General features: G+C 45.2%; 1 protein-coding gene across 12 annotated transcripts in view; it reads left to right on the plus strand.

Annotated features, from left to right (window-relative positions):
* TP53BP1 (tumor protein p53 binding protein 1) overlaps window positions 1–23,667 on the plus strand; it is an 87,532-nt gene that overhangs the window by 40,860 nt on the left and 23,005 nt on the right. For all 12 annotated transcript variants that reach the window (XR_012154135.1, XR_012154134.1, XR_012154136.1 and 9 more), the window contains 8 exons: window positions 4,515–4,634; window positions 5,269–5,505; window positions 6,126–6,183; window positions 7,126–7,218; window positions 8,703–9,207; window positions 14,225–14,377; window positions 22,605–22,894; window positions 23,421–23,597. Coding sequence is in view for 8 of the 12 variants with exons in the window: in XM_073304644.1 (XP_073160745.1) it covers window positions 4,515–4,634; window positions 5,269–5,505; window positions 6,126–6,183; window positions 7,126–7,218; window positions 8,703–9,207; window positions 14,225–14,377; window positions 22,605–22,894; window positions 23,421–23,597 (1,633 nt within the window). In the remaining 4 variants the exon portion in view is untranslated. The remainder of the gene's footprint in view (window positions 1–4,514; window positions 4,635–5,268; window positions 5,506–6,125; window positions 6,184–7,125; window positions 7,219–8,702; window positions 9,208–14,224; window positions 14,378–22,604; window positions 22,895–23,420; window positions 23,598–23,667) is intronic.

Consider the following 23,667-nt stretch of genomic DNA (forward strand, 5'->3'; position numbering starts at 1 on the left):
GCCCTTGAGCTCCAGCCGGGGAGGCTAGCCCTCAGCCCCTCCCCTGCAGTCTGAGCACGCCGCACTGCACCGCCAGCTCTCTGGCCTGCCGCTCTTGCTGGGCAGTCCGGTGGCGTGGTTGGTTCTGACATGGTAAGGGGACAGGGAGCGGGGGGTGGGGTTGGATTGGTTGGCGGTTCTGGAAGGGCAGTCCGGGAGCAGGGGGGGTTGAATGGGTTAGGGGTTCTGGGGGAGGGGGGCCTGTCAGGGGTCGGGGGTGTGGATAGGGATTGGGGCAGTTGGGACAGGGAGAAGGGAGGGTGGATGGGGGGCAGTTAGCGGCGGGGGTCACAGGAGCAGGGGGGTTGGATGGGTCAGGGATTCTGAAGAGGGCAGTCAGGGTGAGAAGTGGGAGGGGGCAGATAGGGGCCAGGCAGCCAAGCTGTTTGGGGAGGCACAGCCTTCCCTACCCGGTCCTCCATATAGTTTTGCAATCCCGATGTGGCCCTTGGGCCAAAAAGTTTACCCACCCCTGTGCTAAAAGAAAAATCTCATCTGACACACTGGGTGTGCACACCTTGAGTGGAATGGACTGGACATATGCAACACATCTTGGAGAATAACATTACAGAACAGAAAGAAAAGGAGTACTTGTGGCACCTTAGAGACTAACCAATTTATTTGAGCATGAGCTTTCGTGAGCTACAGCTCACTTCATCGGATGCATACCATGGAAACTGCAGCAGACTTTATATACACACAGAGAATATGAAACAATACCTCCTCCCACCCCACTGTCCTGCTGGTAATAGCTTATCTAAAGTGATCATCAAGTTGGGCCATTTCCAGCACAAATCCAGGTTTTCTCACCCTCCACCCCCCCACACAAATTCACTCTCCTGCTGGTGATAGCCCATCCAAAGTGACAACTCTCTACACAATGTGCATGATAATCAAGTTGGGCCATTTCCTGCACAAATCCAGGTTCTCTCACCCCCCTCCCAAAAACCACACACACAAACTCACTCTCCTGCTGGTAATAGCTCATCCAAACTGACCACTCTTCAAGTTTAAATCCAAGTTAAACCAGAACATCTGGGGGGGGGCGGGGGGTAGGAAAAAACAAGAGGAAACAGGCTACCTTGCATAATGACTTAGCCACTCCCAGTCTCTATTTAAGCCTAAATTAATAGTATCCAATTTGCAAATGAATTCCAATTCAGCAGTTTCTCGCTGGAGTCTGGATTTGAAGTTTTTTTGTTTTAAGATAGCGACCTTCATGTCTGTGATTGCGTGACCAGAGAGATTGAAGTGTTCTCCGACTGGTTTATGAATGTTATAATTCTTGACATCTGATTTGTGTCCATTTATTCTTTTACGTAGAGACTGTCCAGTTTGACCAATGTATATGGCAGAGGGGCATTGCTGGCACATGATGGCATATATCACATTGGTGGATGTGCAGGTGAACGAGCCTCTGATAGTGTGGCTGATGTTATTAGGCCCTGTGATGGTGTCCCCTGAATAGATATGTGGGCACAATTGGCAATGGGCTTTGTTGCAAGGATAAGTTCCTGGGTTAGTGGTTCTGTTGTGTGGTATGTGGTTGTTGGTGAGTATTTGCTTCAGGTTGGGGGGCTGTCTGTAGGCAAGGACTGGCCTGTCTCCCAAGATTTGTGAGAGTGTTGGGTCATCCTTTAGGATAGGTTGTAGATCCTTAATAATGCGTTGGAGGGGTTTTAGTTGGGGGCTGAAGGTGACGGCTAGCGGTGTTCTGTTATTTTCTTTGTTAGGCCTGTCCTGTAGTAGGTGACTTCTGGGAACTCTTCTGGCTCTATCAATCTGTTTCTTCACTTCTGCAGGTGGGTATTGTAGTTGTAAGAAAGCTTGACAGAGATCTTGTAGGTGTTTGTCTCTGTCTGAGGGGTTGGAGCACATGCGGTTGTATCGCAGAGCTTGGCTGTAGACGATGGATCGTGTGGTGTGGTCAGGGTGAAAGCTGGAGGCATGCAGGTAGGAATAGCGGTCAGTAGGTTTCCGGTATAGGGTGGTGTTTATGTGACCATTGTTTATTAGCACTGTAGTGTCCAGGAAGTGGATCTCTTGTGTGGACTGGACCAGGCTGAGGTTGGTGGTGGGATGGAAATTGTTGACATCATGGTGGAATTCCTCAAGGGCTTCTTTTCCATGGGTCCAGATGATGATGTCATCAATATAGCACAAGTAGAGTAGGGGCTTTAGGGGACGAGAGCTGAGGAAGCGTTGTTCTAAATCAGCCATAAAAATGTTGGCATACTGTGGGGCCATGCGGGTACCCATAGCAGTGCCGCTGATCTGAAGGTATACATTGTCCCCAAATGTGAAGTAGTTATGGGTAAGGACAAAGTCACAAAGTTCAGCTACCAGGTTAGCCGTGACAGTATCAGGGATAGTGTTCTTGACGGCTTGTAGTCCATCTTTGTGTGGAATGTTGGTGTAGAGGGCTTCTACATCCATAGTGGCCAGGATGGTGTTATCAGGAAGATCACCGATGGATTGAAGTTTCCTCAGGAAGTCAGTGGTGTCTTGAAGGTAGCTGGGAGTGTGAGAGAGACAGTGTATGTGTTCGGGGAGAGTGTGGCATGCTGTCTCTCTAAGTTCAGACAGCAGCCAGAAGCAACCAATCCTGAGCCAGAAACTGGTGCACAGACAGCTGGTGTCCACCTGTCTTCCCAACCCTGACATCAGCCCCCACCTCCCTCCCTGGGTCTGCACAGTGCATCAGGAGTCTCTTCCCCCGCCCCCCTCCTGCCTGCAGCAATCTGTCCTGCCTCCCTGCCACTGTGGTCCTAGTGTCAAGGAGAGCAGGATTCCATGTTAATGTTTTGATTCCATGATTCTTTCAGAGTTCTCCCACAGCCCCAGGAGATCCACCCTCTCCCCTGTAGTCCAGGCACGAGTGCATTTGCTGCTGGGAGCGAGCATGCTCAGCTGGGCAGTAGCTATGTGAACTTTCCAGGCTGAGCAGTTTCAAAACTTTCTGGGGCTTTGAAAGGGGAGGGGGCACGTGCTTGTGTAGCTGGGCGCAGGGCAGCGGAGTTCAAAACGGTGAGCAGAGCAGTCACGGTGGGCATTGTGGGATACCTCCTGGAGGCCAGTTACAGCAGTGTAACAAACAGTGTCTGCACTGATGCTTTGTCAATCTAACTTGGTTTTATTTTGTTGGCAAAGCAGGAGAGTTTTGTCAGCAGGAGCATTGTAGTGTGCATATCTCCACTGTTTTGTCAACAAAAGCTGCCTTTTGCTGACAAAACTGTTGTGTAGACAAGGCCTTAACCATCTTTAATTCTTAAAGCATTGTAACAACTTTTATAGTTATTGAATATAAAAGTCAAATATGAAGAACTCTTAGTAATGAAACAATAATTTTCTTGAATTTCTTATGCTCCATTAGCCTTGCTGCACTCAGTTGTGTATTCTCCAAGATAATTCAGTTTGCAAGAAAGTTTGAATAGCTTTTCTGAATCTAAATGTGACTTAAACATTAATTTAAAAAAAAAAACTAAACTTTTATTTGAGAAGAGACTTGCCTTTCAGGGGATTATCTTGTCATTCCACTCATGAAAGCCATGTCATAAGGGCTCCATTTGTTCTGCAACACAGTGAGATCAGATTCTATGGTAGCAACCCCTTATGCTGTGACAGCCTTAAATTATTCAATTGCCATCAAATATGTATAGTTTCTAGTACTTCCCCATCCCTAGCAAGCTATGTCTCGTAGTTGAAAATTCTAAATAATATAAAATTAGTTGGTAGTCATTTTTCAACAATGTTTTTTTCTCAGTTTATTTCCTTCAGGTTTCTTTATCCAGGGAAACTTTTGTGGCTGTGCTCTCTAACTCTTTTAAATGTCAAGCTGTCCTTTCTCAGAAAGGTATTTAGACCTGTATAGAGGGCAGCCAGCTGTTGTGTAAGTTTAAGATTTGTAAAGCTTTCTGCACTTGTTCAAAATAGTGCTTTATCTTCAGAGTTTTATTTCAAGCTTCTCCTTCCCTCCCACACAGCTCTTCTAATGCACTTCAGTCCTAACCTGCATTCCTGCCCTCTCTTCTTCCACCCTTTTTTCTGTTACAGTGCTGGGCATACCTTGAACACAACACTCCTTTCTACACATTACAAAACCACTACCCACATTTGCATAATTAATCTCTCCTTTTGTTAGAGTGTGGAGGAAGGTGTATGAAGCTATGGTTGTGGCCCAAGTCTCCCACTGGGGAATTCTTTCTGGGATGACAGATTTGTAGGGTAGAAAGACATGAGTTGTGAAGACCTTAGATTCAGAAAAGCTATTCAGTGGAGTGGTCGGTTTGAGATCAGTAACTTACTTATTGGAGAGCAGTCACCGAATCTATTCTCCAAACACCGCACTGGGGTGTCCCAGTTCACTGCAGAAGCAGGATGAACTCGTCCCCATCCCTAGTGAGCTCCAGTGCTCGCCACGTATATTCAGATACAGACCTCTCCTGCAGATCACTAATTCTGCGTCTCTCTTTAAGGAACCCTGTTTCATTTCACTTTGCCAAAGGAAGGTGATGTCATTCAGCCCTTGACTAGTGTGACCCCATCTCTTATTGGGCAGCTTAAAATGGGACCCAGAAGACACAGCACTCCTATCGGTGAGTTTGAATAGAATGGCCTCGATTTGAAATGGAAGCAGACTTGAGTCTTGATACAGGACTTGATTAAAGCCTTAAACCTAATTTAGGAGCTGGCATTGGGCTGGCCCTGTGCTGTGAGCAGGGCATGTTCACCTGTCACAGTTTCCCCCTTTATATGTAGTCTCTACTGTACCACAGGTGGGTGTGCCTGTCTTGTGTCTTCTTGCCGTGAATTCTATATGCATGGTGCTGTCAGTCATAGGCTCCTGACAGTAGGACTCAGAAGGCCCTCCTAGTCCAAATCCTTGCCTTTTGCTAAGGCAAGATCATTTCCTGTATATACCATGTTTTGCCTCATCAGGCAGCATCCCTTGTGATGTCCAACTTAGCAGTTGACTTCTATAGTGGTGTCTATAGTGGATGATGGAACTAGTTGGCCTTTGGCTAAGGCTGTTGTCACTACTACAGAACTGAATCCCTGAGACATTCTTAAGGGCAGCCTGATAGGAATGTGCACTGCTATGCTATTTGCCACTGAAGCATATAATTGCACCACTCCTAGGCACCCACAGGGAGCTGAACCCAATGCAGCAAACACTACACTGGCCATTTTCACTTTGTATTTTGTGCCTTCTTTCCTTTCTCATTTTAGTGGATGGCAGCTGCCCAGATAGAACCATAATAACCAGCGATGTCACAGCAGAGGGCAGTATTGGCACCAATGATGTCACTGTGGAGAGCGCTATGGCATCAGCAGATGTGTTGGAAGAGTGTGAAAAGGGGGATTCTGATGCAGCTCCTGAGGCTGATGGAAAACTCTGTCTTCGAATGAACCTTGCTACCCCTGTGAGCGAGGAGAGTGAGGGGAGTCTGCCCTTCAGTCTGGAAAGTAAGGGAATGGAAAACTGGGGAATATGTAGGTGCTGACTGTCTCCTCACCCTGGGATACCCCACCCAGTGCCAGTCACTTGACAAGGGCTTGGAATCAGATTTGTTTGGAGAGCTGCTGGCCTCCTCTCACAGGAATCCTTTTTTTAGTTCCATTGCACAGTAATGTCTAAGAAAATAGTGTGTCCTACAGCTGAGAGGGGTGTAGAGACCCACTTAGGTGGGGGAGGGGAGCTCATGTCCCATTGGCATTGCAGTGAAGCAGAGGCCCTTCCAGGTGCGGGGGGAGACGTTCCTATGGCAGGAAGCTAGGTTTGTGTGTTTCAACAGAGTTGGGGGGCAATTAGGAGATGTGATCCCAGTCGGTTCTCTTGAGAAAAGTGTAACTTCAGTATCTGAATGCTGCTCTTCTGCTCAATCTATGTAATATGCTCAAGTATTCATACAGGCTGAGGGTTGCAGTGGGAAGCTGAAATGGCTGGTTGAGGGGGGATGGGATGGTTTCCTAGCTATCTTCTCTTCTGTTGCTCAACCCCTCTAGCTGCAGAGCTCATGGGGGCAGGAAGGCTGTTCAGGTGTGGTACTAACAGGATTCTTTCTCCCCTCCCCCATCTCTTTCAGAGCCTGCAGCCAGTGAAAGGAAAAATGGATCCTCTGCTGTTGCTGGAGCTGTTGCCAGGTAACTACTGCTTGTTGCCAAGCAGAGTGGTTGAACGCAAAGTTCTTGGTAATGAGAGAAATGATCATCTACTAACAGCAGGAAAAATAAAAATGAGACCCAGCAGCATGGAGCTGGCTCAGCCACTGCTTTTGACTTAACCCCTTGCCACCTGCCGTGATGCTTCTGGTGCAAGGCACTTGCCTTGGTTCAGGTGCTCCCACCTGCCATTTTATTCTGGCCTGGGGGCTTCCTGCTAACTTCCTGCCTTTCTTGGCCCCATGGGGCCCTGGCAAGAGTGGAGGGGCTAAAATGGTGGCCCAGCAGGATTTGGTTGTGAAAGATTCAGATTGTTTGGGGGGTGGAATCCTGAAATAAGTGCTATTAAGAGACCTTTGCCACAGAATTGCCTGCTGTGTGTGAGCGTTGCCATCACTCATTTTTCTGAGAGTGGGGAAGCTTTCTAGTTGTGTGGTGAGTTTGACCTTTCAAGTGTGTTGCGAGCTTGTCATCTCAGGTGTTTTTTTGCTGTGTCATGAAAGCTATTATCAGCTCTCACTGGGAAGAGGAGGGTATTAAAATGTAGGGTGCAAATGATCTAATATCGCCACCTTGTGGCAGCAAGGGAGTACTGGACCATGATACTGTACTTTCTCGAAAGCTAGTGTAATGCTGACATCATGCTTATTGCACTGTCTCAAGCTACCGAGTTTCTCCTGGCTGGCAAAAAGGGGCCCGAGATGAAGGAAGTAGGCAACAACTTCTTACAATTGTGAGTTGTCTCTTGACCCTGGAGAGCTCTGACCAACTCCAACTGCTTTGCTGATTTATGGCACAACAAATTAATCAGCCTAAAGGCCAGTCTTTTGTTGGTTCTAGTGATTTTAGACATTTCTCCTTTCCAATGACAGTACTTTCCTAGTTCCTGTGATTGTGACCTGTTTCTTTAATCTCTACAACTAGCTCACAGAAGACACTGTCTGTGTTTAGTCGTGTCTGTGAAGTACGACGAGAGGATGAGGCCAGAGGTCATGATCTTCCTGCTGCTCCATTTAGGTATAGAGCTTTGCGTTTTATTCTTGTTTGGCCCTGTAGTGAGGTTCCATGTCCCTTTAGGAGCCCTGTGCTGTGTCACTGATTCTGGGGTGACCTCTAGAGAAAGATGGGGGGAGCACTGTGTGCATGTACTCAGTAATATGACTGGTAGGTGTGGGTCATGCAGTAACCAAGCTGTGCTCTCTAGCTTTGAAGTTTGATGTGAGGATTGCTGCTGGGTGAGATGCCCAGAGCCGAAGAGAGTGTTGTAGGTGGGGTCATTCAGAAGCCATCCATACAAGGGCTATTGCCTCCCTGCCCTTTGCTTATCCTGCCAAAAATCGCATGGTCTTATTTGCTACCATATCAGCTATTGTTTCTTGTTTTTTCCAAGTAATTTTTTTCCTCACACATGCAGCTGGCTATCGCCAGATTAAAATGAAAGGGTTATAGAAGTGCTTACTGGTAGCTGTTAGATGACAATGCAGTATAACTGTGTAAGCCACTAGCACCCAGAAGCTTTTCACTCCTGCACCTTGCTTAACATCTGTTGATTGGGGAGTGAGATTACAGGGGTATGGGCTCTCACATACAGCAGATTAACATACATTGTGTACAGTATTATTAATGTTTGTTATGGCAGTGCCTATGAACTTACCAAGATTGAGGCCCCATAGTACTAGACACTATACAAACACAGAGCAGTAGGTAGTCCCTGCCCTGAGAAGATTAGTCTATCTAGACAAGACAGACAAAAGGATGAGATACTAGCAAATGCCATGTTTGGTTCACTACCTTTTTTTTTTTTTTTGGTGGGGGTATAATGGGGTTTAGCCAAATGGCAATACAAGGAAAGGGAGTGGGGTGACAGGGATAGAGCAGGAGAAAAGAGGGAGAGAAGGAATGCATGAGGGGTATGTGTGAAGTGAGGCTGAGGTGAAGAGACTGAGAATCAGTGTGGGAGTAGGTTGGGGCAAATGGCCAGTCAGCAAAAGGTAGATAAAGTCTAGTCAAAACTTGAGAAAATATTAGTGTTTGCTCCTCTACATCATCTCCCAGTTACTTTTCTCATTGTCCTTAGCCACTGTAACACCAAAGGAATGGTACAGTAAAGTGTGATGGTTCCTGAAGATTGGATAACTACCAGTAGGGCTGTGTCTAGCTGGTATTGGATACCTGGAGCAAAACACGCTTCAGTTAATGCTTTAGTTTGTGCTAAGTGTCATCTTTGCCACGGGTTGGGTAACTTTGGAGGTGCTGACATTTCAAAGGAACATTGGCACTTAGAGGAACACTGCTGTGTTTAGCTACAGGAAGGTTGTAGTAGAACCACCAGTTAATCTGTTCCCAATGCATAAAACTAAGTGATTCTTATGCACTCCTGACAGATTATTAAATGAACATCACATAAAAAGCCATGGGGAGTCCTGCTTGCGTGTGGTGGGTGCTTGGGCACCCATTGCTTTGAACATCTTAATATTGATCTGCATTTGATTGGTTTGCAGGGGGAACCTGTTCAGTTTCCCAAGCACACAGGAGGAGGAGGAAATGCATGATGATCCTGAAGCTTGGCAACAGTGTCAGAAGCGCACCTCTTGTGGGGAAATTAAAGTTTCTCAGCCCACAGAGCAGGACTCCGGACATCCGCCATCCCATGCAAAAGAGGGAGAGGCTATGGAAGTTGATATTGAAAGAGATCTGGAAAAGGAAGGGAAGAGCACACAGGAGAAGCTGAGTAAGGCTCTGGCAGCCCAAGAGAGGGATAAAGGCCAGCAGATGTGGGCTGGCACCAGTAACAAAGAGGTCCAAACTACAGGAGGTTCTCTTTTGGCCTCAGCAGCTGTGTCAGCAGCAACACAGACAGTGACGGGAGTGAGCAGCCAGATAGAAGTGGGAACGAGCATGGCTGGGCAAAGGCCTGGCCAACAGGATGCCAAGGTCCAAACTGAGGAGAGTGGGGAGAAGCTTGTGAATGCCCCTGGAGATGACACTGAGTCTCTGCACAGCCAGGTGAGAATGAGCAAAAGCTCAGGTCGCTTTTATGTAGTTTCAAGCCCCTGGGTTCTGAAATTGAAGACTTTACTGCATTAGATATGGAAATAATACTCCAGTCAGTACAGTATCCTTCTGGTGGTTTTACTTTGCATCCTCAGCCCTAAAGTTTGAATGTACCAAAACTGCAATGGAGAAGTAGTCTCAGTGGGTGGGGAGAGCTGTGTAGTGGAATGTTGGGCATCTGTCACCTGGAGAGGTGTATGGCTGGTGACTGTTGCTTTTTTGTACCCAGGATACAGGTAAGGTAATACATTTCCTCTTTCCCTCTCTCTGCTGGGCAGGGGTGGAAGTAACTTCTTGAGGGAAGGGGTTTGAACTCTTCTGCACGCAACCAGCCCTTATCACTGTGACTTCATCCAATAGCCATGGATAAGCATGTTCATGGAGTGTTCCTGGAAAGAAATACCTTTAAAATGTTGTTCTATTAAATTTTCCTCCTGAGATGAACCCAGTGAGAGGAATGTAATGGACTGACCAAAGCCTCAGAACTATTGTAAGGAAGTGTGCATACTTGAGAAGACCACAGCATTGGGGTCACATTCTGAAGGTTTCTTCACAACCATAAGGGCTAGAAAATATGTGGTGGCTTTAAATGAAAGCAACTGGTGGATTCTCTGGCAAACTCCAAATCAGAAGGAGACACAGGGCCCGGGATATGACTTATTAGGCAAGAAGATTCCTTGATAAACTTATGCAGATTGAATTGACCCAATTGGGTATTTTCATAGTTTCCATCACATCCAGCTTTGGCTCCTTCCATTTACTTCAGTCCTATGGCACCCTTGCCATTGGACTACCTCAAGGAGAAGCTGAATATGATCTGGATGTTCCCGTTTAATCACCTAGCTTCCTGTGCAAGGGCTGTTGTTGGACTGGAAACACTATGGGAAAAGAGCTCCTGTTTCCTAAGGCTTTTTACATATTCTGCTCTGTTTCCAGAGCACTGGTTGGTAATATTTTGATAAGGGGGCATCTCATATCCAACAAGTGTTAAGCTGTTAAAATATCTTACTTTCACATTAAACAGTTTTGTGGTTTGGGATTCTGTATCAAGTTATCATTGGCTTCCTCTCATTATAACAATTGCCATTAAAAACCTTTTTATTAAACACAGAAGAAGGAAAACAGCTAAAGCTATTGAAACATAAAGAATTCTGTAAGGCTTTCATTTAAACAATTGACTGTCCTGTTTGGAGGAAAAGAAAAAGTTCATTTGGATGGTCCTGAGCTCTTGTTGCTGTTGAAGTCTGACCCAACTTCTTTGTAAGATGAAACAAGACAAACTCACCCAAAAGGGAAAGAATAGCAAAGAGCACTTCTGCTGTCACAGCCAAGACTTGTCACACAGTTGTATCCATCTTTCCAATACCGGGCAAACTTTTACCGGCAACAAGCTGTTTAAGGCATTGCTTTTTAGCTTGCCTGTCTGGTCATGGGGCTTGCAGCAGTGTTGCAAGAGTAGATTTGTCTTGACTGTGTAAGCCAGAAAGAGAGAGGTGAGAGAGGAGAAATGAGGTGGAGTGGGGAGATGACGTGACTGAGTGGGCCACAGCAGGAAACTCTGACTTGCATCCTAGATGTTTTGTTGAGACACCCCGACCCCAATAAGCAATGCCCAGAAAGGAAAGGCAATTTCATTCCCAACTTTAACCAATAAATGTGTATTGGTGATTTTAACTTCCTCCTGTTTCTAGAATCTTTCAGCCTGTGCCATGACAACTTGTGACTTTACCAGGGTGCTTGAAGACTCCCTACCACACTTCTTTTAATTTAAGCAGTCTAGTTAATACCAATATTTGTCTTCAACTTTGCTGACTTACACTATATAATATTTCAGGGTTGTCCCTCTGTGGGTCACTCTGCTTTTTAGAATATCTGATTCAGTGTGAAACAATGGAAACCGCTAGGAGCATGTTTGAGAGTTCTTTTTGTTCAGAATGTCACTAGGTTCAATCAGCATTGGGATTCACTGTGTGTGACTGTTCCGTTTTTAAGTTTTCAGCCATTTTGATTTTACATATTACATCAGTGTGACACCACAGGCTTTCAGCTACAGTAAGGCATGTATCTATGACTTGCCAAGTGTCCTAGACCAGTGTTTCATGAACTGGGGTCTGTGAGGGTACTCCAGGAGGTCCGCAAGTCATGTCCAGGGCTGCCGGCGCCACTGATCAACAGGAGGCGCTGGGAGGGCGGGGGAGGAGCGTGGATGGGGCTTGCTTGGGGGAGGGGGCAGGAAGAGGAGAGGCGGGGGTGTAGTGGGGGCAGGGCCTGGGGCTGAACAGGGGTTAAGCACTCCTGGGGAAAATTAGAAGTCGGCACCTGTGCGTTGAAGCTCATGTTCTTACCCTTGTTTTGTGGTATCATATTATACATGTATTTTCTGTTTTTATACACTTTTTGACATTATTTTACGTGCCAATAATTAATTATGGATCGCTGGTTAAAATGTAAAAATAATGGTGACTCAAGTGAAGGTGCATCATGCTTGAGTGAAACTACTCAAACACTTGAACTAAAATGCAAAATACATAAGTACTGTGACGAATATTTGTTTGGATTTATGAGTTCAGATTCTGAAGACTGGCAGAAAGCACGTGTCCTCTGTTATGAATTATTATCCGATGAATGCATGAAACAGCCAAATTTCACCAGCATCTAGAAACTAAATATAAGCAAAATGTGAACCAATCTTTCGAATTTTTCCAAAACAAGCAGCGAAAACTATGTGCAAGCCAGAAATTGATAACAAAAGGCTGTGTTTGCTTCTTATCAAGTATCCCTACTAATAGCAAAGGCAGGGAAACCTCACACTATTGCACAGGAACTAATTCTGCCTGCTGCAAAAGCAATGACCAGTGCAATGCTTTGGGATAAAGCTGCAAAAGATTGAAATTTGATCTCACTATCCAACAACACTGTCACCTGTAGAATCGAAGATATGTCTGTGAATATAAAAGAGCAGTTAACTACAAGGGTATACAAAAGCCAATATTATTTACTGCAACTGGATGAAAGTACAGATGTTTCTGGCAATGCTAATTTGCTGGCATTCATTTGATATGAATTCGACAGTAAAACTAACAAAGATTTCCTATTTTGCCATGGATTACCAACACATACTACCCCTGAAGCTGTGTTTAATAATCTGAATGATTTCATAATAAATAAAATCAAGTGGTCAAAATGTGTAGGAATCCCTACTGATGAGACTCGTGCAATGTCAGGAAAGTACAGCAGACTCATTGCACACGTTAAGGATCTCATACCTACAGTTACGTGGAATCATTAGCGTATACCATGAGAAGCATTAGCTGCCCGAAAAAAGGCAGGAAAACTGAAGACAACGCTGGATGAGGTGGAGAAAGTGGTCAACTTTATTAAAGCTCATCCACTAAATTCCTGCATCTTTAATGCCCTTTGCGATGACATGAGTAGCGATCATAAACGGCTTTTTACATTCATAAGTGCGTTGGTTGTCTCGTGGGAAAGTACTCAACCGCTTGTTTGAGTTATATGATGAAATATGAATATTTTTCATAGATATGACATTTCAGTTGAGCAAGCATATCCGTGATTTTTTGCGCTTAGTTATGGTAGCGTACTTGGCCGATATTTTCACCTATTTGAATGGACTAAATTTGAGCCTACCAGGGGTAGCTACGCCCAATATTTAAAGTTGAAGACACAGTGGAAGTGCTGATTTAAAAAATTGGACTTTATGGTCAAATTGTCTTCAGAACTGTGTATGAATCATTTCCAATGCTGAATGATTTTCTTGAAATGTCTGAAGAAAAGCTGTGTGATGAAATACAAAACGTTCTTATTGAACATTTGCAGGTTTTGAAGAACAACTTCAGGGATTATTTTCCTCTTCCCGATTCCGGTAACAATTGGATCCGGGATCCATTCAATGTTAGATGTCAACATCACCAAAAGTTTAACTTCATCTGAAGAAAATTGCCTTTCATGTGACACCTCCTTTGAAATTTATTTTCAATCAGTACAGTCTGGTAGACTTTTGGTTATGTCTGAGACTTGATTATGCCAAACTGTCAACCAAAGTGTTCAAGTATTTAATGCCATTTCCCACAACATATTTATGTGAATGGGCATTCTCTGCACTTTTATATGTGAAATCAAACTACAGAAACCGACTGACTGTAGAAGCAGATCTAAGAATACAACTTTCCACCAACGAGCCAAACGTTTGTGATCTTGTTTCGACAAAACAACATCCTTTGCATTAATGTTTTGTTAGCTTGTGTGTTTTTTTATGAAGTTTTCTTTATTTTTATTATCATTAAATCTAAACAGCTAGAATAGTTCCTTAGATAAATGTGTCTGGGTATCTGTCTAATAAATAATAAAAAAAAATTTAGTGGTACAATAGTTTATAAACAAAAAATTAATAATAGAGCTTTTCATGAACACGGAATTTTTTTCTTCAAATGTAAATAACATCAGTAGCCTTGGGGGGTCCGCAAAAATTTTTAAATAAAAGTGGGGGTCCTCAGGTTGCTAAAGTTTGAAAACCGCTGTCCTAGACTATTGTGATATCAGATGTAACTCAACCAATCATTATCTTTACAGCTAATTTGCATGCAACAGTTGCATTGGTTATATGAGGGACACTGCACAGATAGTGGAATACTTGACCCAACTGCCTCGCTTTTGCAACAGCACGGGCTTCCAGCTGCGAGTATTGTGTAGCAGGCTGAATTGGGCTTCAGTTATCTTGAACAATTTATGAAGTCCTCTGCACAACAGTCCTGAGGCAGCCCAGAATCAAGAATGTTGTGGAGAAGCCTGTGTGTGGAATCATGGCAGAAATTTGATCAGAGTCTGGTGTTAAAACAGTTTGTTGAATGTTGTCTCCTGGTAACATGGTGCTCACAGAATTACACAACAAAAATATTTGTGCAGTGGGGTGGCTTACTTTCATATTTATTAGTTCATTTTGTTATTTCAGGGAGAGGAGGAGTTTAACCTGCCCCAGCCACCCCGAGGCCATGTCCAGCATCGCCACATGCGAACCATCCGTGAAGTGCGCACAGTTGTCACACGTATCATCACAGATGTTTACTACATAGATGGTGCTGAGGTAGAGCGGAAGGTCATTGAGGTAAATCCAATTTCAGGGGTGAATGTGGTGATCTGTTTTCAGGAGGACACATTAAATCCAAATAAGCAGGGACCTTGCCTGCTGGTATTTGTGTGGCCACAGGAAACAGCAAAGTTAACTTAACAGGCTGCCATGCTCTGGCACTGATCTTTGCTCACCCCCTATGAGACTTGAACATCTTTCATTAAGAATCACACTGTGTTTAAACGAAAAGCTGCTTCCTTGTGTTGATGCCACGTTTCTTGTGTGGTGATAGTATTACTTCAGCGTAGTGTAATATGTGCTACCCACAACATTGAGGGTTTCAGAGGGGTAAAAATTCCAACAGGGAACAACAATCTCTTTGGTGATTTAACAAAACTGTGTAACTTAGTGCTGCATTATAATCATTCTGGAGCTAACATTCCTCCTGGGAGACCGAGGAATCAGTAGAAACCTCCTTGATTGCTTTGCCATAGCAAGTGACTTCAGAGGGGTTTCCATTCCAATCCCTAATATCCTATCAGAAGAGACTCAAAAACATTCCTTTCAATGTTCCCTCTAATTTTTCCAATCCATGTGCAGAATTAATTTTGTTATGTGCACCAGTATGAAGGTGATGTGTGGCAGGGATGGGGCCGAGGGGTTTGGAGTGTGGGAGGTGCTTCAGGGCTGGGGCAGAGGGTTGGGGTGCAGGCTGCCCAGGGCTGTGGTGGGGAGAGAGGACTCCCTCCAACCCTTTCTTTCCACAGCGGCACCTGAGCTGGGGGAAAGCGTCTTTCCCGCTCTGGTCCCGGGGCTGCTGCAGCCGGGGAGAGTCGCTGCAGCCCTGCACACCCCATGCCCCTGAGTGCAGTGTGCACACCTGCGCAGCCCTTGGTGGCCTCCTGCACAGGTGCACACCTTAGAGGGAACATGGCTTGGGGCAATAAAACATCTTATGCTTTCAGGCTGAGATCCAAGTTCTTACCTTACAAAATCAGTTGAGCCCTTATATAGATATATGGCCCTATAGAAGTGAGAGATTAATTGCTGCTGCTGTGTGAACATACACCTACATTAAGAAATAGTGTGCCTTTTTGGTATTTAGACAACTGGCAGGTTAGATTTAAATTGCAACCATCCCTGGGACTCTGCTCTTGCTGAGAGTGAGGAATCTTAGGGCTATCTGAAGAATGGTGATTTGGAAAGTGACTGACTGACTGAAAATTAGGACATGTCTAAATGGTGAGTTAATGCATGGTAAGCTGGTGTGTGAAATCTGCAGTGATCCAGTGTACCGTGCGCTAACTACCAGAGGGTAGTTATCAGTGGTTCACAGTCAAGCTGGAAGGGCATATTGAGTGGGGTCCTGCAGGGATCAGTTCTGAGTCTGGTTCTGTTCAATATCTTCATCAATTATTTAGGTTATGGCATAGAGAATACACTTACAAAGTTTGTGGGTGATACCAAGATGGGAGGGGTTGTAATTGCTTTGGAGGATAGGATTAAAATTCAAAATTATCTGGACAAGCTGGAGAAATGGTCTGAAGTAAATATTATGAAATTCAATAAGGACAAATGCAAAGTACTCCACTTAGGAAGGAACAATTAGTTCCACACATACAAAATGGGAAATGACTTCCTAGGAAGGAGTACTGCAGAAAGGGATCTGGGGATCATAGTGGATCACAAGCTAAGTACGAGTCAACAGTGTCACACTGTTGCAAAAAAATCAAAGATCATTCTTGGATATATTAGCAGGAGTGTTTGTAAACAAGACAAGAGAAGTAATTCTTCCACTCTACTCTGCGCTGATTAGGCCTCAACTGAAGTATTGCCCAGTTCTGGGAGCTACATTTCAAGAAAGTTGTGGAGAAACTGGAGAAAGTCCAGAGAAGAGCAAAAAAAGTGATTAAAGGTCTAGAAAACATGGCCTGTGAGGGAAGATTGAAACAATGGGGTTTGTTTAATCTGGAGAAGAGAAGACTAAGGGGGGAGGAGGTGATAAGTTTTCAAGTACATAAAAGGTTGTTACAAGGATGAGGGAGAAAAATTGTTCTCCTTAACCTCTGAGGATAGGACAAGAAGCAATGGGCTTATATTGCAGCAAGGGCAGTTTAGGTTGGACGTTAAGAAAAACTTTCTAATTCCTAAATCAACGGGTAGTGATCAATGGCTTGATGTCTAGTTGGCAGCTGGTATCAAGCGGAGTGCTTCTGGGGTCGGTCCTGGGGCTGGTTTTGTTCAACATCTTTATTAATGATCTGGATGATGGGCTGAATTGCACCTTCAGCAAGTTCACAGATGACACTAAGTGGGGGGGAGAGGTAGATACGCTGGAGGGTAGGGATAAGGTCCAGAGTGACCTAGGCAAATTGGAAGATTGGGCCAAAAGAAATCTGAGGTTCAACAAGGACAAGTGCAGAGTCCTGCACTTAGGAAGGAAGAATCCCATGAACCGCTACAGGCTGGGGACCGACTGGCTAAGCAGCAGTTCTGCAGAAAAGGACCTGGGAATTACAGTGGACGAGAAGCTGGATATGAGTCAGCAATCTGCCCTCATTGCCAAGAAGGCCAACGGCATATTGGGCTGTATTATTAGGAGTACTGTGAGCAGATCGAGGGAAGTGATTATTTCCCCTCTGTTCGGCACTGGTGAGGCCACACCTGGAGTACTGTGTCCAGTTTTGTTCCCCCCACTACAGAAAGGATGTGGACAAAATTGGAGAAAGTCCAGTGGAGGGCAATGAAAATGATCAGGGGGCTGGGGCACATGACTTACGAGGAGAGGCTGAGGGAACTGGGGTTATTTAGTCTGCAGAAGAGAAAAGTGAGGGGAGATTTGATAGCCTTCAACTAACTGAAGGGGGGTTCCAAAGAGGATGGAGCTCAGCTGTTCTCAGTGGTGGCAGGTGACAGAACAAGAAGCAATGGTCTCAAGTTGCAGTGCGGGAGGTCTAGGCTGTATATTAGGAAACACTATTTCACTAGGAGGGTGGTGAAGCACTGGAATGGGTCACCTAAGGAAGTGGTGGAACCTCCATCCTTAGAGGTTTTTAAGGCCCGGCTTGACAAAGACCTGGCTGGGATGATTTAGTTGGTGTTGGTCCTGCTTTGAGCAGGGGATTGGACTAGATGACCTCCTGAGGTCTCTTCCAACCCTAATCTTCTATGATTCCTAACTGTAAGGGTGGTTAAGCACTGGAATAAATTTGCCTTGGGAGGTTATGGAATCTCCATCATTGGAGATTTTTAAGAGCAGGTTAGACAAACACCTGTCAGGGATGGGTCTAGATAATACTTAGTCCTGCCATGAGTGCAGGGGAATGAACTAGATAAGCTCTGGAAGGGATCTCCAGAGGTCATCTCCTTCCCCGCCCCCCCCCTCCGTACACAGCTTACACCTCTTCAACAGCACTGACAGTAACAACACTAAAACTCAAGTTGGCTCTTTCCTCTTCAGGAGATTCAGACCCATTGGAAGAACTGCTCCTTTTGTACTGCTCTTATTCATTTCCCAGGAGAAGCCCACAGCCTTGGGACCAGCCACCACCTCACTTGGCTCAGTCACTCAGACTCCTATTACCATCTGTTGACTCCTCCAACAGGCCATAGTGAGGGCCCTGGGATCAGTTACCCCTCTTCGGAATCTATCCGATTTGGTAGGAAGTCGCCACGTGCCTCCTCCCACCCCCCCCAAATTAATATGCTAATTAACATATATGCTAATAACCATCAAATCTACTCCTGAATCTGATGGAGGAGGAGTGTCTTCTGCGAGACTGCCCATTCCACTAGTCACAATCCACATCTGTTGCCCTGCTTTAGAACATGCCCACTGAAGACATTTGAAAAGCTGATGCCTGGCCATTGTGCACACTTTTTCCCAGCACCATGCTATTGTGCATGCTTCCAGGGCAGATGCAGCCTTGGGTACAGCTGTTCTCCGATCTGTACTAGATCTCTCCTCAGCACCCACCTCCATTATTGGGACACTGCTCAGGAGCCACCTAATGTAGAGCACCCACAGGGACAAATACTCACAGGAGTGGCTACTTATCTGTAGAGTAACTGCAGTTCTGGATGTTTTGTCTCAATTGGCACTCCACTTTGCCCTCCTTTCCCTCTATTTTGGAGTCCTTGCCATGCCAAATTTTGAAGTTGAGAGAGAGTTCCATATATGCCCTCGGATCAGAGCACGAGGATATACAGGATGCAAGTGCAGACCCCATGGGCTCTGGTACCAAAAATCTGATTGAAAGAGCACGGGGATATGTATACACACTTAGTGGAGCACCCTTAAAAACAAAACATTTAGAAGAATTTCAGTTACTGTAAAGGTAAATAACCTCTTGTTTTCCAAAACCACTTCAAGAGGATCACCAAGAGCTGGACATTCAGGAGAAACAACATAAACTGTTGAACATCCTCCACACAGCAACAATAGGCATGGTTCCCACCTCAAAGAAAGTGGACAGAAAATAGCAAGGCCCCACAAAGGGATTTCAGTATTTCTTTCAGTGCATGACCTCTGACTTCCTGGTGGTCCAGGAGGTTCAGTAGAAATCCAAAGAGCTTCTAAAAATGCCCCTTGAGAGAAGGATTTGAAAAGATTGGATCTCTTTGGCTGCGAGATCTATTCCTCTACCTGCCTCCAAATGAGGGTGGCGGATTTATCAAGCTTTGCTCTCAAAGTATGACTGACTTCTTTGTGGGAGACAAAGATGGACCACTTGCCACAAGACCAGCAGGAGGAACTGAGAACCTTGATTGCAGAAGGACCACTGATGGCCAGGACCTTCCGCCAAGCCACTCTGTATGCCTTGGATATGGTGGAAAGACCATGGCATCCACTGCTGTCGTGAATCATGCTGCTTGCCTCCATCTGGGATCCTACAGTAGGTGCAAACTGCCACAGGGGACCTCCTGTTCAAGGGGGCTGATCTGTTTGCCAATATTATGGATGAAGCACTCCACAGTCATAGGGACATTATGGCGATTCTTCAGTCATTGGACCTCTTATATTCCCATGTCGCAGAGAAAGCAGCAACAGAGACAGCAGCCTTATTGCAACTGCAAATGCTAGCCACAGTAGTGCACATCTGAGCCCCTGCACAGGAGAAGGAGATTCCATAGGCATCGGTCATCAGCTCCACCTTGTTCCATCTGACATACATCAGAACTGGTTTTTGGAGGAAGGTGCAGCGAGTGTCTAGAGCCCTACGGAACCTCCTACAAATCCTACTTTCCTGACCCTATTGGGAACCTTTCTTTTTTCTGGAAGACTGGATGAGAATATCTTAAGGACTCACTGGCCTGAGGTTAGTAAGCCCAGGGGTATTCCATTCGGTTCCAGTGTCTGCCTACCCCGCACTTCCCTGTCCCTTTTCAGGGACCACTCTCTTGAGTCTTCTGGAACAGGAAGTGAACTCCTTAATACATCTTGGGGCTGGGAGGAAGTAGCCTCAGAATTCAAAGGAAGAGGCTTCTATTCCCTCTACTTTCTGGTTCCAAAGAAGAAAGGGTATTGAAGGTTAATCCTCGACCTTTGAATTCTCAGTATCTTCATTCAGCGTTTTGGATTCATTATGGTTACCCTAACTACTGCTATAATACCCTCCTTGGTTCTCTTAGACTTTTAGGTCTTGACCTTCAGGACACGTACTTTCACATCTCTATTCACTTGACTCACAGAAAGTACCTTAGATTTTTGTTTTGGATCCTTCATATCAGTATTGATGTAAGCATGAAAAGGGATCAATTTTTATAACTTGCCGTGGTGCCCCTTAGATTTAAAGCTGAAATCTAACAAACTAGGTTTGCCAACTGGATACGTGTTTATAGCCAATGTAGAATGGAATATTTTAGGATAGTCCTTTTTTATTTGGTCCAGGGACTGTTAGCTTACTAATGTGATTTTTTTTTTTTTTAAATGCTGGGTTCTTTTCAGGTCAGCTTTTAACTTGAACGGTATTTCTTAAATCAGGACACTTGCTTATTCTTCAACAAACAATTTATTAGTTGACCCAGAGCCACATTAGTATACAAGCAACAGTTCAGCACTCCACTATAGACATAACCACTGTTCTGGGTGTGTGCTATACACACAATAAAGTCTTGCAAGCCATTATCACAGACTCTAGAGTTGAGGTTCAGCATTTACACCAAGAAACAATGGCGATTATCAATATTTCTTATGATATTAACTTACGATAATCAGTTCAGTCCTTTAGTACCTAACACATTTATCACACTTCCAAGGATGCTCTTGTCTTTAAGGCATTTTTAAGAGGGTGGTTGTTATCTGTTTGAGCAGATTTGTCCAAAAAGGGCAAGTTTAGAACATTAAAAGGAATTACTTAATGTTGTTGTAGCCTACAGGTATGTGTATTTGCTAGGTAAGACATAGGTATAAGTTAAGGAAGTAATGCAATGTGTCTACGAACCTCATGGCCTGCAAAACAATAGCTTAGCTAAACTAGTCAAGGCCTAAAAAGCCTTAGCACAAGCTGCTAACCAAGAGTAACTCTTGATCAGAAGCTGGGAATGGGCGACAGGGATGGATCACTCTATTACCAGTTCTGTTCGTTCCCTCTGAAGCACCTGGCATTTGCCACTCTTGAAAGACAGGATACTGGGCTAGATGGACCTTTTGTCTGACCCAGTATGGCTGTTCTTATCAGAAGATAAAATGCTGTAATGACTAAACTGCTGTTTGGTAACCATAAGATATACTTGTTGATGCCAGCTTGAGATATTTTAAGATAGGAACATAAGCAGAAGTCCAACCATGCCGTGGTAACTAATTTAACACACATGCTAATAAGCTTGAGATAAAAGGCCTAGTAACTTGTGGGAAAAGGGCACTCCAACATTCGTGGGGTGTGAAAGTTTAGATAAGGAAATGGATCTGAAACCTCTAATGAATATGCATTAGGCATCATGGGCATCAACATAATACATTATAACCTGTTTCCTTCAATTTGGGACCCTACTTTACCCTGGCACCTCAATTTCATGCTTAGTGTGTTGAGAAGTCTTCCTTTCAGACTCATGGGAACCTGTTCATTCTTCCACCTGTCCTTCAAGACTTCTTTCCTCATGGTAATCACTTCAGCGAGGAGAGATTGGGAAGTAGGTGCCCTCATGCCTAACCTACTGTACGGTGTTCTACCTAACAGTTACTTTGCGTCCCCATTCTCGTTTCATCGGAGTTCCATATCCCTCAGGACATCCAACTACCAGTCTCTTACCCCAAGCCTCACTCTTTAAGGCAAGAGGCCAGTCTCCATACTTTGGATGTAATTAGAGCTCTGGCCTTCTGTCTACACAGGACTATGCCCTCCAGGGTTTCCCCCAGTCTCTTCCTTTCCTTTGCTGAGAGGATGAGGCTTCGCTCTTATTTCCACCCAGAGACTACCCCAGAACCCATTTAGGTATATTCTGGCATGGTATGCATCCTCTGGTGTACACCTCCTCCTAAAGTCACTGCTCCTTCCAGAAGGGCTCAATCAACTTCCATTAGGAAGGTATCCATCAAGGACATTTGTAAGGCAGCCCACTCATCCCCCATGTTCATGTTCTCACAGCGTTTTATGCCTTAGTATAGGCCTCCAGAGCAGATGCAGCCTTTGAAGCTGTTCTACCTCTGTACTGAATCTACCTCTGCAGCAGCCTCCTGTGCATTGAAATGTGGCTCAGGAATCTCCTCATGTGGAGTGCCCGTAGGATAACTCCAAGAAGGAAGAGGTTACTTACCATGAACAGTAACTGGAGGTCTTTGAGATGTTTTGTCCCTATAGATGCTCCACTTCCTACCTCCTTTTCCTTCTGCTTTCGAAGCCTACCATGATCTGAGCTTGAGAAGGAAGTGGAGTGGTACAGTCTGCTCCTCCCTATATGCCCCCATACTGGAGCATGAAGAGGCATATGGTGCAGGCATGAACCTGCAGGTACTGCTAATGAAAAAAATCTCCAGGCAAGAGTGTATGGGTGCACGCATGCCCTCATGTGGAAATTCCATAGGAAGCAAATATCTCAAAGAATTCCAGTCACTGTACAAGGGAAGTAACCTCTCATCACTCACATGGAGCTCGTCCAGCCCCTTTCTGAGATAGGGTTCCCTCTCTTGGGCTGGATTTATGTTTTCAAGTTCACATGATATGAACATGATCCCCTCTTCTCTCAGAGCTCTCTTATCTGACCACTAGAGACCCTCCATCTACATACAGCTTCTGTCTCTTATAGACTGACCTCTCCTTTTCAGGAAACTGAAGAGCCCATAGTGGAGTGCCAGGAGTGTGAGACAGACATCTCCCCCTCCCGAACAACAGGGGGCTCGTCACTGACCTCCGGGGATCTCGGTGACATCAGCTCCCTTTCATCCAAGGCCTCGAGTCTCCATCGTACATCTAGTGGAGCCAGTAGTGGCATGTCAGCTACACATGGTGGCAGTAGCTCAGGGAGGGGAGCTGGATCTTTCAAAGGGAAAGTCAGCGGAATGGAAGCTGGAGAGTTTGCCTTGCCCAGTGGTAGAGGAGTCCTAGGAAAATTGAGGTGTGTATAATGCCTTGGGGACAGGAAGCCAGGCGCTTCATTGCGGGTGGGGTTGGGGTAGGGTTGCCAATTTTGGTTTGATGTATTCTTGGAGATTTCATCACATGACATAATCTTTAATTAAAGATTAATCTTTAATTCCTGGAGACTCCAGGCCAATCTTGGGGGGTTGGCAACCTTAGGTTGGGGAGAGGGTGAGCTGCTAAGTGTCATGAAGACAAGTGGATGGTGACTGTCCTAAGGGTGGGGTATTGCATACATTTCCTGGGAGGGATCTGATTTGATATATGGAAAAGGGAAAATCTTCTATTCTCCTTTATTTTTCCCAACCCCTCCTTTCTCCTGAAAGGACAGGATTTGCCTCCCCTTTGTGCAGTGCTTCCCATAGACTTCATGAAACTCTGCCAGCAAGGTAGCTGTCAGACAAACTTCTCACCAGAAATCAGGGACACAATAAAACTTGAAAGGAGTGGATTTGCTGATGGCTTCTTCTAGGGCAGTGAAATAATCTCACTTAATTCCCTAGCCCTAGAAAAGGAGCTGGCCAGCCAGGGTCCCCTCTCAGGGCTGGTCAGACAGGAGCAACAGCATGTGAGGAGGATGAAGACCCAGCACCTGGCATCCGACAGGGTGGGAAAGCACCTCTTACACCTCGTGGGCGAGGGAGAAGGGGCCGCCCACCATCTCGAGCAACTGGAACAAGGTACCCTGGAAAAGTAGGATGGAACCAGGTCTCTTTTTTGAATGAGTGAATAGGGAGCAGGTGGCTGCAT

The sequence above is a fragment of the Lepidochelys kempii genome, chromosome 10 (assembly GCF_965140265.1).
Source record: "Lepidochelys kempii isolate rLepKem1 chromosome 10, rLepKem1.hap2, whole genome shotgun sequence".
Classification (NCBI taxonomy): domain Eukaryota; kingdom Metazoa; phylum Chordata; order Testudines; family Cheloniidae; genus Lepidochelys; species Lepidochelys kempii.